The 16,023-nt window shown below is 46.1% G+C and overlaps 1 protein-coding gene across 1 annotated transcript; it reads left to right on the top strand.

Moving 5' to 3' along the window:
* Nucleotides 1–4,697: 4,697 nt before the first annotated feature.
* Nucleotides 4,698–8,833, top strand: LOC132580563 (neuropeptide Y receptor type 4-2-like). The gene is made up of 2 exons (XM_060251454.1): nt 4,698–4,766; nt 6,805–8,833. Exon 2 carries the CDS (start codon nt 6,930–6,932, stop codon nt 8,022–8,024), a length of 1,095 nt encoding a protein of 364 aa, XP_060107437.1. The 5' UTR covers nt 4,698–4,766; nt 6,805–6,929; the 3' UTR covers nt 8,025–8,833.
* Nucleotides 8,834–16,023: the final 7,190 nt, after the last annotated feature.

Below are 16,023 nucleotides of genomic sequence, written 5' to 3'. Positions count from 1 at the left end.
TACAAATGCCCAGGACTGTATAGTGAACATCCCCCTGTTAAGAACATACATGTGGTACCTGTATTAAAAAAACAGAGGTGTTGGAGGTGTGATTTACATTTAGGAACCAGCAAAAAGGTTAAACATCCGTTCCCTGTGCTTCTTCTCTAACCTGCCCCCCTTGCCAAACAAAAATTGCCATATACGGTATATGATAATAGATTTCCCATCATCTTCTCTAGTTTGCAGAAGCAAAAAACAGAACTTGGGAACTACAAGAAAATTAGAAGTGTTGCATGGCAGGCTACAAGCAAAATTTAGGGGTGCCTGTTGAGGGCAAAGGATGGCACCTGGCCAATCAAGGGAAGACTCTGATTATGGAGCTTGATTATGGAGCAGATGTCAAAAGCCGTGCACAAAGCCTGCCTCTGATTCTATCCCCTTGCCATGAAATGTTGCTCTTTCCTCTGGAACCCTTAAGAAGTAAACTAAAATCCTGAGACTTCAGAAGAAACACTGATATCTGGTGACTCTATGCTTTTAGCTTCCTTGGCTGGGTATGCTGGCATTAATGTTGATCAATGCAAACCTCAACTGCTTCTACAATGGCCCTGTTCTCTGCAATTCATGTTAATTCATTCCCGCTATTATTACAGAGAGTCCAGATAACATCATTACCAAACAAATGTATTCCAGTGTTTTCCATGATGCCTTCAGACATTTTTTATAATCCGTCTTGCAGTGGCAGGCAAACTAGGCAGCTGCCTAGGGTGCTGGCCTTCTGGGGGTACCAAATTGGGCACCCCCAATGTGACTTGGTGACATTATCAGTGCAGAGGGGCTGCCAGAAGTTAACCTTGCCTGGGGTGCCAGACAGTCTAGGGCCAGCCCTGAACACAACTGGAACCCAATTGCCAGGCCACCCGTTCCTGTGTGAACAGGCAGATGTGCTTGTGCAGAAGAATGGTTCATATTTTGGTGTATGCTGAGTGATGCCTCACCTTCTGCATTGCTTTAGCCTGCATGTCCTGATTGCAGTGAGAATTCATCCACACCGGGGGGGGGGGGAGGTGAAAATGCATGCCATCCCACTCATCTACTATTTTTCCAATTGCACTTGTGCAGAAGTGCAAGTGTAAGAGCAAATGCACCAGGACCCCTGCATCTGTGACAACCCACCTCACCCCCACACACTTTTCCTCTTATTTTCTTTACTGAGACACACTGCAATGCCACAACACAGCTTGAAGGGAAAGGGGGAAATTATTTACAGGGCAAAAAAAGGTGGGGATGGGGTACAGTTAGGATTGCCATCCTCCAGGTTTGGCCTGGAGTTATCTCCCAGAATTACAATGGCTGCTTTGCAGGGTAGACTGTATGGCCAAAAAACACAAAACAACAACAACCCTTCTTTACAGGCTCAACTCCCAAATCTCCAGGTATTTCCCAGCCTGGAATTACAGCTGTCCCAAAACTACAGATGTGGAGGAGGAAGAAAGTCCCACTTGCTTTGACTGTTCCCATGTTTCATGGCACTTCTTCCATCTATGCTGTAGGCACATGTGGTATATTACTTCGTGCTTCTCTCCTAGTCTGATTCTCTGTCCATTCATTAATCAATTGTAAACTTATCAATTTGTCAGCAGTCAAAGACACTGCTCATTTTTCAGGCAAACAATATTACTGTTGCTTTGCAACCAGGCAATCATAATAAGATAAATTGTGAGCAATGAGTTTGGCTGGGTACAAAGCAGAAAAAACAAGTACAGTAATATCTAATCCTCTACCTGGCCAAGGAATACAAGAACTGTTAATTAACCACGGGTTTACAAGAGCACTGAAAAGGAAGTAATGAATTGTGCAAAACACAAAGAAATGAAAGAAAATTTGTAGGGGAAAGTGGACTGTTTGTGGGAGAAAGAAAATTTGAAGGAGAAAGGGGAATGTTTGCTGAAGGATCCTTTCCCATTGAGACAGATTTTTACTGGGAATACTGCACTATATTAACTCTGTGTGGAACTACCATTTGACCTCTGTTTGCAACTGAATGTGGAAAATGAACCCTTCAAAAGCACAGAAAGATCAAAGTCTGGAGCCACTTTAAGCTTTGAGACAAGACAATCGTTTTAAAAGAGAGTAGAAAGTTAAACAGAAAGATCAAAGTCTAGAACCACCTTATGTTTTGAGATAGACAATAGTTTTAAAAGAGAGTAGAAAGTAAAACATGTTTTACTTCTCAGGGTACACAAAGGTATCTCTTTTGTGCTGCTTGGAAAACAGATGGAGGTCTTTTTGGAACAATTCCAAAGGCTGCACAACCCATTGGCATGAAGTGAGCTGAGATGAACATTCATACCATGCTCAGCAGCCTCTCTTGCAAACCACCTTCTTCCATTCCCTAAATAACTACTGCCTGCCTCTAAACAATATCTAAGCCTCCTGTTAGCAATATGGGGGTAGTAATACTGACTCATCTTGTGGGGTTGTTGTGGCTGAAATAATACATGTGCATTGGATTGACTCCCCTAAAGCCCTGCAGAAATGCTAAGGATTATCACTCGGGGATGACCTTTGCCCGGTGGCTGCAGGACTGCCTATTTTTTGGCACCTGCACTTTCTGCCCACTGAAAGCAGCCATTCAAGATCAAGAATGCTGTGGAAAGAGTTTTCCTGTTGCCGTACCTCAGTACAAACACAACAGTTTTCAGCGGAGACAGTTCACACATGTTAGTTGTGAACTAGGGCTGCCAGCCACCAGGTGGGACTTAGGGATCCCCTGGAATTACAGCTCCTCTCCAAACTACAGAGATCAGTTCCCTTGGAGAAAATGCCAACTTTGGAGGGTGGCCTCTTACAGCATTGCACCCCACTGAAGTCCCAGCAGCGGGCCCTCAAAGCTGTGAGCATGAGGAGCTGCTCGTTCACACGGGAAGCCCCACTCAGCAGCACTCTAGAGCTGCACAGGGCCTTCTTGCCCTGGCCATTGCCCATGTTAAGATTATAGCAGTTCTATTCTGCTCAGGATGCGTCCACTCAGTAGGGGGGAAGGATTAGAGGGAACACTGCTCCCCGGGCTCCATCCCCAAATCTCCACGGTTTCCCAACCTGGATCTGGCAATCCTCCCCCTGCATCCCTCCCCACACATACACAGACGCTGGCAGCCAGAGAGGACCTGGCAACTCTACTGTGAACACAAAAATGTCAAGCAAACCAAAGTCCTGCCTGTATGTGTGCGACACGGAGGGCAGCATCCGCAGTCCCATGCCCCTTCCACCCCCTCCCCCCCGTCGCGTTTTTCTTTCTCAATCGCAGGAGTTGCCCTTTCAATGGGGAAGGAAACACAGAGAAGGGAGACGTAAGTACCTAAGTCTTCCCCTTTGCTGTGTCTTCCCACCACAACTGCTACCTCCAGCCTGCTTTTACAGGTATCAGTAGGGATCCCCTTGCATCTAGTCCCCCAGCTGCAGCGGCCCGTGCCTCTGAACGAGACATAGCCTTCTGAGAGGTCATTCCGCACAGTCTCGGGCAAGAAGGCGCCCCCGTGCCCCGAAAAGCCAGCACCTTTCAGTTCAGTGAGAGAGGCTGGAGCTGGCTCTAACCTCCAGCGCTCCTCTGCAGCCAGAGCTGCCCAAGCGGTGTCTTTCCAGGGCGTCCCTCCCGGAGCCTGTCGGGCAAGGAGAAACCCCAGGCTAGGGATGGGAATGCGATGCACCTGTGAACTGCCAGGAGCCGGGGAATGGTGCCAAGGCGTCTGTGCCAATCACGGGCTGCCAGCCCTGCCGGTCACCCACCCGCTGTCATCTGCAAGGCGGGGGTGGGGGGTGGGGGGGAGGCAAACGGGAGCTCACTTCCCGAGGGGCGACTGAGACTAGGCGCAAGGAAGCCCCTCGGGCGCCCAGGGATGGGGACTAATAAAGGGGGGGGGAGCCGAGAGCAGCAGAGGTGCCACCCAGCCACCCCCCCCCCGGGAGAGCAGAGGGAAGACCCACATGACTGACGTGCCCTCCCCCCCCCCACGCGTTCACACCCGCCCTCCCCCCGGGCCCCGCCACTCTGCCCGCCTGGCCGAAGGAGACCTCTCTGTCCCGCCTGGCCAGGCAGCCGGAGGGAGGTAGCTGCACCTGGCGGTTTCTCTCTCCCCGCCACCCCTTTATTATGCCCCATGCCTGGGCCCCTTGGGAAGTGACCTCCCCTTCGGCCCAAGCTCTGGCTCCGTGCTCCACAGCCTGGGCTGGATCTGGGACGCCGCCGCCGCCGCCCCCGCATGCAGCAGCCACCCGGCCGGCTCCCTGGCACGTGCGCTGGCGCCAGGAGCCTGCCTGGACCGCTGCTGCTGGCCAAGGGGGGGGGGGAGATGGGAGTGGTCCCCACGTGCCACAAACGCCGCCCCCCCCCCGCCAGCGCCTCCAAGCGGAGGGAGCTGCTGGGCTGGTGGAAGCCGCGGCCGGCCGGCCCACTCTCCTCCCCGGGGTGGAGTTGGGGGAAGGGGGCTTCCCGATTCATTCTGAAGGCATCCCTGCTGCATCTCTCGCTCCCCCTTTTCCCAATCCGGAGTGTCGGGGGAGTGGAAGGAAAAGGAGAAGGTGGAACCCGGAGCTGGCAGACGCATTCACGTGCACCAGGAGGGTGTGCGGTAGAAGTAGCAGCAGCAGCAGCAGCTTCCAGAGCAGATCCGTCTGGGAGGGAGGAAAGAAAGACACAACAGTCGGGAAGAGACAGAGGGAGAGGGATCTGACTGGACCTGAGATCATCATGCCCTGTGCTGGGAGCTAGTTCTGGATCTTAGGTGAGTGAGGGGGAGGGGATGGTTCGTGGAGGTGTGCATCATGACCCTGAGCACTGGGCTGTCACTCATCCATCTGTCCATCCGTTAGGGACCAGAACCTTTCCCATGCTTTCCACAGTGGCAGGCAAGGTCTCTGTAAGTTATGTAATAGACATGATCCATATTTCCTCCTGGGGGAGCACCAGCGGCTTCCATTTTTTCCTTGGCCTGTTTGAGACAGTTGGGTGCAAATTTAAAAGTAATCCTAAAAGAGGATGGAAGAATTGCCCTATTGCAGCTGGAGGGGGTGGGGGGATGTATACTGCAGTGCTGGAGAGGGGGACACACTTAAACAGAAAGCAAAAACTCTACAAAATAGTGGAGCCCTTTCTGCAGCAAAAAGAGAAAAACTTTGTTGGACTTTGCTCTCTTTTAAAAAAAAATTGGTGAGCATCCTGTGCTTCAGTGGTGCTGAGGTAATGTCTCAGCTGCTTAAGCAGAAATTAATGCATACAAGACAACAGGCGTAAAGGATTGAGGAGGGAAGAGAGCTGGTACTGCTTGCTGCTGTAGACGACACAGGAGGTACTTGCGACATTTATTGTTCCATATTCCATAGCTTTGTAAACAGTAACTCACCTGTGATGAATAAGAATCTCCTCCAGGCAACCGGACAGAGAAGCTTGTACAAATGGGAAGTTTGTTATCTTTTTCCCCTTGCAGGATGAGCTGCAAGTTAATACAGGGCTGGATTGAAAGAGCTCAGGAGCAAGCAGAGCTGAGTGACCCCTGAAGGGACTGAGCATTCAGACTTGGGCTGTGGGGATGAGGATGAAAGGCATAGGTTTGCCCGTCACCTCCTCCCATGCCAGGAGCTGCCAAGCACTGCTGCCAGCCTTGTCCAAGCCTCTGGCAATTCTACCAAGCCTACATTTGGCTTACTCCTGGCTGCCAGCACCTCTCCCAAGGCAGCAAGAATTTTCCTGAGAAGTTAAACAGCCCATTTACTGCTATTATCAATGACTATAGCAAACTAACACGTTTCACAGTTATCTTTCTTTGTGGATTTGGATGGTACCTATATCTTCTTATTAAGAAAATGTAGTCCTGCCTTTAAAGGTGCAAGCACCAGTCGTTTCCGACTCTGGGGTGACATTGCTTTCACAACGTTTCCATGGCAGACTTTCGACAGGGTGGTTTGCCATTGCCTTCCCCGGTCATTTACACTTTCCCCCCAGCAAGCTGGGTACTCATTTTACCGACTTCGGAAGAATGGAAGGCTGAGACAGCCTTGAGTCGGCTACCTGAAAACCCAGCTTCCACTGGGGATTGAACTCAGGTCATGAGCAGAGCTTAGGACTGCAGTACTGCAGCTTTACCACACTGCGCCATGGGACTCTTAAATTCTATCTTTAAGACCCTTTTAAAAAATTAACAGATCATGAGTGTTTAGCTGTTGCTTTCTTCACCTGATACTAGTCACATGAAAGCTTATGTTCTGAATAAAATTAAGTTGGTCTTAAAGGTGCAACTTGACTCCTAGTAGAGCTGTATTATCATAGCTAATGTGCTGGATGGAGTTGGTGGGGCAGGGGAGAATAGTATTTCCCCAATGAATAAATATTGCTGTGTGATTACTGTGAAAACACGATATTCCTTTTATGATAGCACTTTATTGCAGGAAAGACATCTGGATCCACTACAACAAATGAGTATCAAGTGCAAGTTATTGTGTAAAAGGAAAAAAAAAACCATGTGTCTGGAAAAAGTTTAAAGATTGCCAGAGCAGGCAAACCAAGAGTATGTGCAATTGACTGAGAGGCTGAAATGAATGGGAGCTGTGGTTCACTGCTTTCAAAATCTTAAATCTGTCTTCACCATAAATGATAACCAGAAGGTTGGTGTAATTCCATGTATACAGTGGTATTCTCAGTTAACACAGTGTTATCCTTCCCATGCCTCTGAAATAGTATAGGATCATTGAAATCTGAGACTAAGATACATGTGTCAGGAGTCCTGCAAATGCTGTCAAATCACTGTGTCTTCTTCCCTGATGTAGGACAAGTTCCTGGGTGAGCACAGCAACTTGGACATTTGCCAAGGAGATACAGCTGCTACCAGCTTTGTTCACAGCCAGCTCCAGAGAAGAACTGTCCTTCTACACTTGCAGGGGAGGAAAGTGCCATGGACCAGCTGATGAATCTCCTCTACTTGAACTTCTCTGAGCAACTGAGCCTGCTGGAGGAAAGCGAGGTGTGCAGCAGTGACTCAGTGGGGAATGGTACCTTCCTGATAGTGGCCTACAGCACAGTCATTGCTGTGGGGCTGATTGGGAACCTCTGCTTAGTCTGTGTCATTGTCCAACAAAAGGAGATGAGGAATGTCACCAACATCTTCATCGCCAATCTTTCCTGCTCTGACATCCTCATGTCTCTTGTCTGCATGCCCATCACTGTCATCTACACCTTGATGGACCGCTGGATCTTGGGAGAAGCACTCTGCAAGGCCAGCCCCTTCGTCCAGTGCATTTCTGTCACTGTCTCGATCCTCTCCCTTGTCTGGATTGCCCTGGAGAGGCACCAGCTCATCATCAACCCTACTGGCTGGAAGCCAGCAGCCAACCATGCCTATCTTGCAGTAGCCATTACCTGGGTAGTAGCCTGCTTCATTTCATTGCCCTTCCTCTCTTTCAACATCCTGACTGAGCCCTTTCAGAATCTCAGCCTCCCCTTTGATAACTTTGATAACCACATGATCTGCGTTGAGAGTTGGCCGTCAAACCATCACCGCCTGGCCTACACCACCTTCCTCTTCCTTTTCCAGTACTGCCTGCCTTTAATCCTCATCATGGCATGCTACTTCCGTATCTTCTTGCGTCTTCAGCGCCGCAAGGACATGGTGGAGCGGGCCAAGGATGGCTCCCGAGCCACCAGCCACAGGAAGGTCAACATCATGTTGGCCTGCATTGTTGTTGCTTTTGCTGCATGTTGGCTTCCCCTCACGGTCTTCAATGCCCTCTATGACTGGGACCATGAGAAGATCTCTGTGTGTTACCACAACTTCATATTCTCCCTCTGCCATCTCACAGCCATGGCTTCTACTTGCATCAATCCCATCATTTATGGGTTCCTCAACAGCAATTTCCAGAAGGAGGTCAAGGCCTTGCTGTATCGCTGCAGCTGCAGTAATGAGAAAGACAAGTATGAGAGCTTCCCCCTCTCCACTGTGAGCACTGAGATCTCCAAGGCCTCGCTCCGTAGTGGAGGAACCAATGCTTGACTGCCAGGACCCTATGCAGTGCCTTCAAACAGCAACCACACCTCCTTCCTCAGCACTGGGCGAGGCAGGGTACGTTTCTGCTGATCAGAAATTTCCAAATCTTCTGGTACCTTCACCTCCTACCCCACACTATATTCTTATCAGGGATCATCAGAAGTTGGCTGGGGTACCTTGCTTCGTCAGGTGGCCTGCAGATCAAGTATGGAAATTGATGGTGGGGATGGGGATGACCCAGACTATTGGAGAATTGCATGTTGTGATCTTTGTGGTCCTAATGCACCCCCCCCCCCAAAAAAAAAGAGCTTTGGAAGCTCATTGGAGAATTTAGGTGAAATATATGGAAACTGCAACTGATATTTTGTACAGATAACTAAACCATTTAGGGGGATGAATGTCCTTCATGAAACAAAGGGATTCTAAATAATTCAGCTGTTTTATCTTAAGGAAAGTATTCCATCTCTTTTTCAGGGTGCCTCAGAAATTCATTGGGACTTCATTCATGAGAAGGCACTAAGAGAGGACAAAGTTCCTTGAGAGGCAGCTTGCCCACCACTACCAGCCTTCCCCTACAAGGCAAAACCATGGGAGAGTGTTGGGTGTGTTTGAAGTTGTGTTGTCCATTCAGATTGGTCAACAGGGAGACCCAGGCTGAGCGATTGTGTTGCATGGACTGGCTAAGCATCCTGGAACACATTCCAGACTTCTCTACAAGGGCTGGATCCCACCTAAATTCTATGCATAGAAGGTGACTTCCCTTTCACCTGCCTCCTGCTGCAGCCTGAAATGCCCACCTGACATGCTGCTCTTGGGGAACAAGAAGAGACCTCCAAGAGCACTTGTAGGGTTGCCAGTCCCCAGTTGGGGACAGGGGATCCCCACCCCCGCTTCAGAGTTATCAGAAAAATGGGGGGAGTGGGGGTTGAATGTCTACTCCATTATACCCTATGAAGACTGGTCCCCATAGGGTATAATAGAGATTTGAGCCATGGGTATCTGAGGCTGGGGGGCCCTGTTTTTTGAGATAGAGGCACCAAATTTTCAGCATAGCATCTGATGCCTGTCCTAAAAAAATCCCCAACTTTCAAAAAGATTGGACCAGGGGGTCCAATTTTATGAGCCCCAAAAGAAGGTGCCCCATCCTCCATTATTTCCAGTGAAGGGAAGACATTTAAAAGGTGTGCAGTCGCTTTAAATGTGATGGCCAGAACTCCTTTCAATCATGCTTCTCACAACCTTGCTCCTGGTTTGACCCCAAAGTCTCCTGGCTCCACCCCCAAATTCCCCAGATATTTCCTGAGTTGGACCTGGCAACCATAAGAAGCAGCAGGGGTTGAAGGCCTGATGCAGCAGAGGGAGGAGACAAGCAATGAAAATAGCCTCTCCCTTTGTGTGGGAGGTCTCCACAGGCTTCAAGCCAATACATTAGGGCAGTGGTATGCAAACTTTTCTTCAATGAGAACTCTTTCTGAGTAATGAAATATATTCCTCATATTATCTAAATTTTATTATATTACAATTAGAGGCACAGACATACCAGGTCAGTTGATCAAACCTTCCCAAGTCCTTTTGGTCTTGCAAGAACATTCTGTCTAGGGTTGCCAGGTCCAACTCAGGAAATATCTGGGGACTTTGGGGGTGGAGCCAGGGGCAAGGCTGAGACAAGCATGATTGAACTTCAAAGGAATTCTCACCATCACATTCAAAGAGACCGCGCTCCCTTTAAATGCCTTCCTTCCAGTGGAAATAATGGAGGATGGGGCACTTTCTTTTGGGGCTCATAAAATTGGACCCCCTGGTCCAATCTTTTTGAAACTTAGGAGAGTCACAAGATGCTATGCTGAAAATTTGGTGCGTCTATCTCATAAAACAGCCCCCTCCCCGAGCCCCACAGACCAGTTCTCCACTATACGCTATGGAGATTAGTCTCATAGGGAATAATGGAGTGCCTAGCGGACATTTCCATCCCTCCCTCTGCTTTCTTATAAACCTGAAGCTGGGGGAGGGCCTCCAAACTGTGGAATCTCCTGTCCTCAACTGGGGATTGGCAACCCTAGACCTGTTGGTTGCCTGCAAGCTCACAATTTATCTGTTATATAGACTAGGGTTTTTTGGCAAATGTATAGGAGTTATTTGGCAAAGTCGTTGATGTGCAAAGGGTTAAGAACACGAACATAAGAAGAATCAGACCAGGGGTCTATCTAGTCCAGCACCCTTCTCACTTAGTGGCCAACCAATTCCTTTGGAGGTCCAACTACAGGGCACAGAGGCTGAGGCCTTCTCCTGATGTTGCCTCCTGGCTCTTGGATTCAGAGGCTTAGACACACACAGAGATGAGATTGCCCCTTAATGGTTCAAACAAAATGGCTATTATTGTTAGAGCAGCAAGATTTTGAAAGATATGACCCAAAGAAGTCTTAGTGCAGAGGCACAAAATCCAAATGACATGCTCCCTCCACACACACACTACATTGATAGCATAATAATAAAGTATTACCTATTTGTCATCCTTTGATACCCGCAAATGTGCTGCAAAACACAGGCTGGATTTCAGCAGATGTTCTGCTATTCTCTAACACAACAAAATGTTCCATGTTTCTCAAAAGCCTGCTACAATGTCATGGACAAAGATGTACTCATTTTTCCAAGAGGTTTAGCTGCTGAATTCCCATGAAAACTAGTCTGTGTGTAATATGAATGCTGCATGAGGAATTTAATGTCAGGCATCTAATCTTGAAGGATTTGGTTTTAATAGTTCTGCCTAAGTTTCAGAATGATCTGATTAACAGTACCCATTTAATACATGCTTATTGGAGAAAGTGAGTGGGATATAATTTGCAGCACTCTTTGTATGCAACAATCACTGTATTAAAATGAGATTCAGTGAATGCTTGTATGAGCTAGTTGAGGACTGGTTCTCAGGGCTTTTTTTGTAGAAAAAGCCCAGAAGGAACTTATTTGCATGTTAGGCCACATCCCCTGATGCCAAGCCAGCCAGAACTGAGTTCCTGTGTGTTCCAGCTCAAAAAAAGCTGTGCTGGTTCTAGACCAATCATTTGGAATGCTATTAACCTTTTTAGTTTAGCATTTAAAGCACGGATGGTCATTTCCTGAACTCTTGTGTGGCTCTGGAAGCCATTTTAGCTGTCCCTCAGTGACCCATCCAAATATTAATCAACATATGGCAAAATATTTGCCAACAACTTCATATATAAGGAAAAGATTGCCTTGTTATAAGAAACAGAGACAGATGGTGTTTCAATGCAACATCTCTCCATGTGATTTTGCATGCAACACAGGTGTAATATATACATGTATGTTTCTGTACACAATGTTCTGCTCAAGTTCTGTGGGATGCCCTGGCTGCTAAATGGCACCAGCTTTATCAAGGGGCCTGAGTGAGATCTCATGAGTGGCTGAGAGTATGCAACAAAAAATACTTGTGGGCCTTGGAATAATTCAATGTGGATAGCAAATAGCATCTCTGAGGAACATGAAAGTAGACTCTTCCTGTTTTTGAGCCAAGCATAACCAAGATAGATGCATTGCAAATATCAAACATAAATGCCAGTTCCATATACCCACCCAAGTAATTTACATTGAAATGGCAGCTATCTGCATAATTAGTAAGAGTAAATACAGTTTCTCCCTCTGGTGCATTTAAAAAGCAGATCAGGCAATTGACAGTACAAGGGTTTGTCAGCCTGCCATATCCTCAATGCACGTGGAGGGATACAAGTATCACAGATGGCATGCTAGCTGTCTATTTGCCTATGAAATTGGCACTTACAAAAATATCACAATTAAAAAGGCAAATATAGATTCAGCGAGAGCACTTCTAAGCATACTGCAATAATCTGACACTTCAGAGGAAAATGAATCAGAGGCTTTTAATGAGCTCATAATGGAAAGGTCAGCGACTGGAGGCCCCTGAGTCAAGCCCTGCCCCCTAACAGCCTTCCTTCCTTCACCACTGCCCCCTATTGCCAACCTAAGAGCAAAATGGAAAGTGGGATCTGTGGCTGGCAGCACAGTTTAGGGGTTTTCTTAGAGGGCTACTTTGAGAAACAAGGAAGGAGTTCTGAGCCAGCTAGGGAGGTTATGAGCCAGACAGAGAGAATTAAAACGAATATCCCTGAAAAATGTTAGGAAGTTGGACATTTTAACATTTTGCTGCAAGCTTAATCAGTAGATTAATCAACTTCTCCTCCCCCAGATGCCAAAACTGAATGGGAAACTTGTTTATGTTTTCCAAACCATTTTGGCCCTGGCGCTTTCTTATTATAGGGAAAAAAACCCTAGAAGGTCTTCCCTTGTGATAGTGAGGACAGTGTAGCTTTTGGGGGGGGGGGTATTTTTTATATATTTGTGTGTTTGTATCTGCACCTGAAGTCATGATGACCTCTGATGGCTGACCCCAACTGGGGGCCTGGAGGATATTCAGAGAGGTGGCTGAATAAAGCTTGTCCCTGTCCTCCTGACTGCATATTTCAAGGAAGTCTCTCATCCACGTACTAACCACAGTCAACCCTTGCTTAGCTTCTGAGATCTGAAGAGATCAGGCTTGCCTAGACTATCTTAGTCAGGGTGGAGTAGCTTTTGTGAATGTCACTCTCCAATATCCCCCCAAAGCATGTATATGGAGGTTTTGATGATATTCAGATTATTTATCAGGATTATACTGTGGATTACTTAATCAATTGACTTTGATTTTAAAAATTCTTGAGTCTATTTGTATTCTTGGTAACATATTTGAGTTGGAGAAGAAGCAATATCCTTTTTTTAAACAAAATTTAATTTTTTCTTCTCACGGAGATATCAGGACTTTCATCAAAACCTTTCTGGTTTATATTATTTCCACTGTGGTGGTGATGAACAGTTGAGCCCCCAGACCAAATGAAACAGGCAACTTAGATGCAAGGGTGGCATTAGCTGTTACAGCAAACACAAAGCTGCCACTGAAAACTGCATCCCTGAGTTTCCTTCTTCTCTTTTCCCAGCCATGTCCATGGATATCCAGCATATGTTGTCAGATTAGCACACTGCAAATTCCACCTCTGTTCCATTGATTCCCCACTTCACTTCATTGATCACTAAGTTTGTGGACTGGGAAACTTGCAATGCAGAGCACACCTTATATGCTGAGGATCTCACACATGGAGAGGGTAGAAATGATCTGCAGGGCTGCTTGTTCTACCAACAGTCTCATGTTTTAGTGAAGTCAATGGCCTTCCAAAGATCATTACATGCAGTGCTTCCAGACAATGCATTTGCAATTCCATCTGCATTACACATTAGACAGAGAGAAGTGCATCCATGTGCCATTGATAGAGGCTGGCTTGCATCAGGGGTGTGTGCATCCATAGCAACTGTAGCTTCTCAAACTTTTGAATTCTATCGATGAATACCTGAGCATTTTAGCAGAGTAAGTGATTGATTAATTGTCCTTGGAAATGTAAATGTCCAACTGGATCTTTAGCCAGTTTGCTCCATTACATTTGTAGTTTCAGTTTCAATCAGGATTTCCTTCCACTGGCTTTAAAGTTGTGCAGAACTGTTACATTTTGTGGTTTGGGTTTCTGTACTTTAACTCCAGAAAGAAAATCCATAATGAGAAGGAAATTTTTAAAACCAAGAATGCTAAATGGTGAGTTCACATTTGGGGCTCACATTCTAATCTAAACCTTGGAAAGATGACTAAAAATATCATAAAGAAATACATTATCAACAGGTAAATTCCATTTAAATGCCTAGGATTAACTTCCAGATATTGCCTTTTAGGCTATTTAATTCCCACACCTGGTCAGTCTCTGACCTTTTTTCTTAACAGGTTCTCAGGCCCTGGCAAAGATGCTGCAACATTTGGGATACAAAAATTATACCAGGGATTTTTGCATCTCATTAATTTCTATTTTCGTGGACATTACAAATGAATGATTGTTACTTATAATCATAAAGCAAACAAACTGGAGTATTGGTTTAAGCTAACAGTGTGCTTCCAGTCTTTTAACATCACCTGAATGTATCATAATGCCTGTTCTCGATACAGGGAGGCCTCTGGGCACAAAGATCTAGAAGCAAGGAACTTTCTGACTAATAGTATTTACCGTATGTGTTTCCAGTTTAAAATATGTACATTGTTTAACTACACAAGCATGCATCTACTTTGTAAAGGGAAAACAAAAGTCTGTTTTATATATTGCCACTTCCACTTTATAGTACAGATGGGTGGTGACCTTTAAACAACTCCAGCCTATACCTACTTTGGAAAAAAGACATGTTTCAAATTCCAGATGCCTGTGACTAGCTGTGATTGCTTATAGAGGAGCCCAGAGCTCTCTGCCCATGTTCAGGAGTACACTTTCTTAGCCACCTTGGATATATAGAGAAAAACTGTTTCAGCTGCTTCATGATATGGGAAATATGGGTTTAAGACTCTAACATGGGCTTTAAAACTGGCATAAGGATCTGCTAAGACACATTAAACACTGGGGTCTTTTATGAGGCTCCAACAGATTGATACCAGGGTGGGAGTGAAGCTCACCAGGGCAATATAAGTAATAAGTCTTAAGCACAGCACAGCCCCTTTCCTAAATTGGACTCACTCAGAATTCCTCTAGCTTATCAATACTGTAAAAGTACATTGGTTTTAGACCTGCTTAATTGTCACAGCTTCCTCTCAAAGATTCCTGGGAAATGTAGTTTGCCATCCTCTACAGAGCAACTTCAGTCTTCCTTGGTGGTCTCCCATCCAAAAGCTAACTGGGGCTATCTGCTTAGCTTCTAAGCTCTGATGAGATCAGTCTACTCAGACTATTGAAAGTTGTTTACATTAATTGTTTTGATAAGCTCCTATCAGTTTCTATTAGAAGTTTGTCCCTGTGACCGCCTGCTAGTTAGTTCAGGGCAGGCACTCAAGAAGCTTAATACCAGGTGTTCTAATAGGGAAATTTTGTCGCTAGAAAAGTTACCCTCATCTTGTAAGAAGAGCCTCTTTCCTTAAGTAACTTTTAGAGGCTAGTCATTTCATGGTCTCTAATTTCAGCTCCCCTTGCAAACTGTCCATCTATGCTATGAAACTATAACAATTTATACCAGTGTTTATGGTTTTGGAAACCCCTGTCCTCCCTCTGCAGATAACTACAGTTTTCAGGGATCCCTCGGGCAGTTGTAATTCCTAAAACAGTTTGAACTCTTAGTGTAGATATGCCCTTTCAACAGTGCAGACAGACCCTATGAATAAAACAGACTTTTCTTCTTCTGTTTTCAGCTTTTAACTGTAATAACTGTTATTGAATTATATTCCAAAGGATGGAGGAAGGCATACAATGGGCTGTATTACATGGTATTTTTAAATTCAGCTTGGAAATAATAAAATATGCTGCAATTTTGTGCTTTGTCCCATCTCTGCTCTGTTATGTGTACTCTGGCGAGGCCTTTCAGGGAAAGCTTGGAAACAACAGCTGACAGGGATGGAGCTTAGGCTACCATACTACCAAGAACTATGTACACTCAGGCTCTCAGAGCTCTGAAAATGCAGTTCTCACCCAGCACCGAAATAGACAAGAAAACTGCAGCACTGTCCTCTGGTGATTGGGAGGCAGAAGAAAGCCTCCACTCATGCGATCAAGAATGCAACTTTACAGACTCTCCTAATCATGAGCTTAGAGTTCCTATGTGTGTAGGGCACTGTGTTTGTAAAATGAACAAGAACAGGTAGCGGACAGGGCTAGCATCCCTGTAGCTTATGGGGAGTGCAAGGCCAGTGTTCAGTACCACTTGCTCCCCTCGTACTATGTTGGCTAGTCAGAGGTTATCAGCCCAACCAGCAGGAGATTGAAAGTCAGAGATATGATGAAATGGTGGTGTTGTGCTGTTTCTGGCTGCATAACTGGAAGTGACATCACCATGTCACAAAAGATTCTAGGGCTTCCCTGAAGCTCTATGATAAAAAATCATAGACAGCAGGGGCATTACTAGAGCATCATGCAACATGGCAATG

Source organism: Heteronotia binoei, chromosome 12 (genome assembly GCF_032191835.1).
Source record: "Heteronotia binoei isolate CCM8104 ecotype False Entrance Well chromosome 12, APGP_CSIRO_Hbin_v1, whole genome shotgun sequence".
NCBI classification, from domain to species: domain Eukaryota; kingdom Metazoa; phylum Chordata; class Lepidosauria; order Squamata; family Gekkonidae; genus Heteronotia; species Heteronotia binoei.
The sequence above is the reverse complement of the archived record's forward strand: the minus strand, read 5'-3'. Positions and strand labels throughout refer to the sequence as shown.

Excerpts from the sequence above, each read along its gene's own strand:
- LOC132580563 (XM_060251454.1), top strand. The coding sequence starts at position 6,930 with ATGGACCAGCTGATGAATCTCCTCTACTTGAACTTCTCTGAGCAACTG.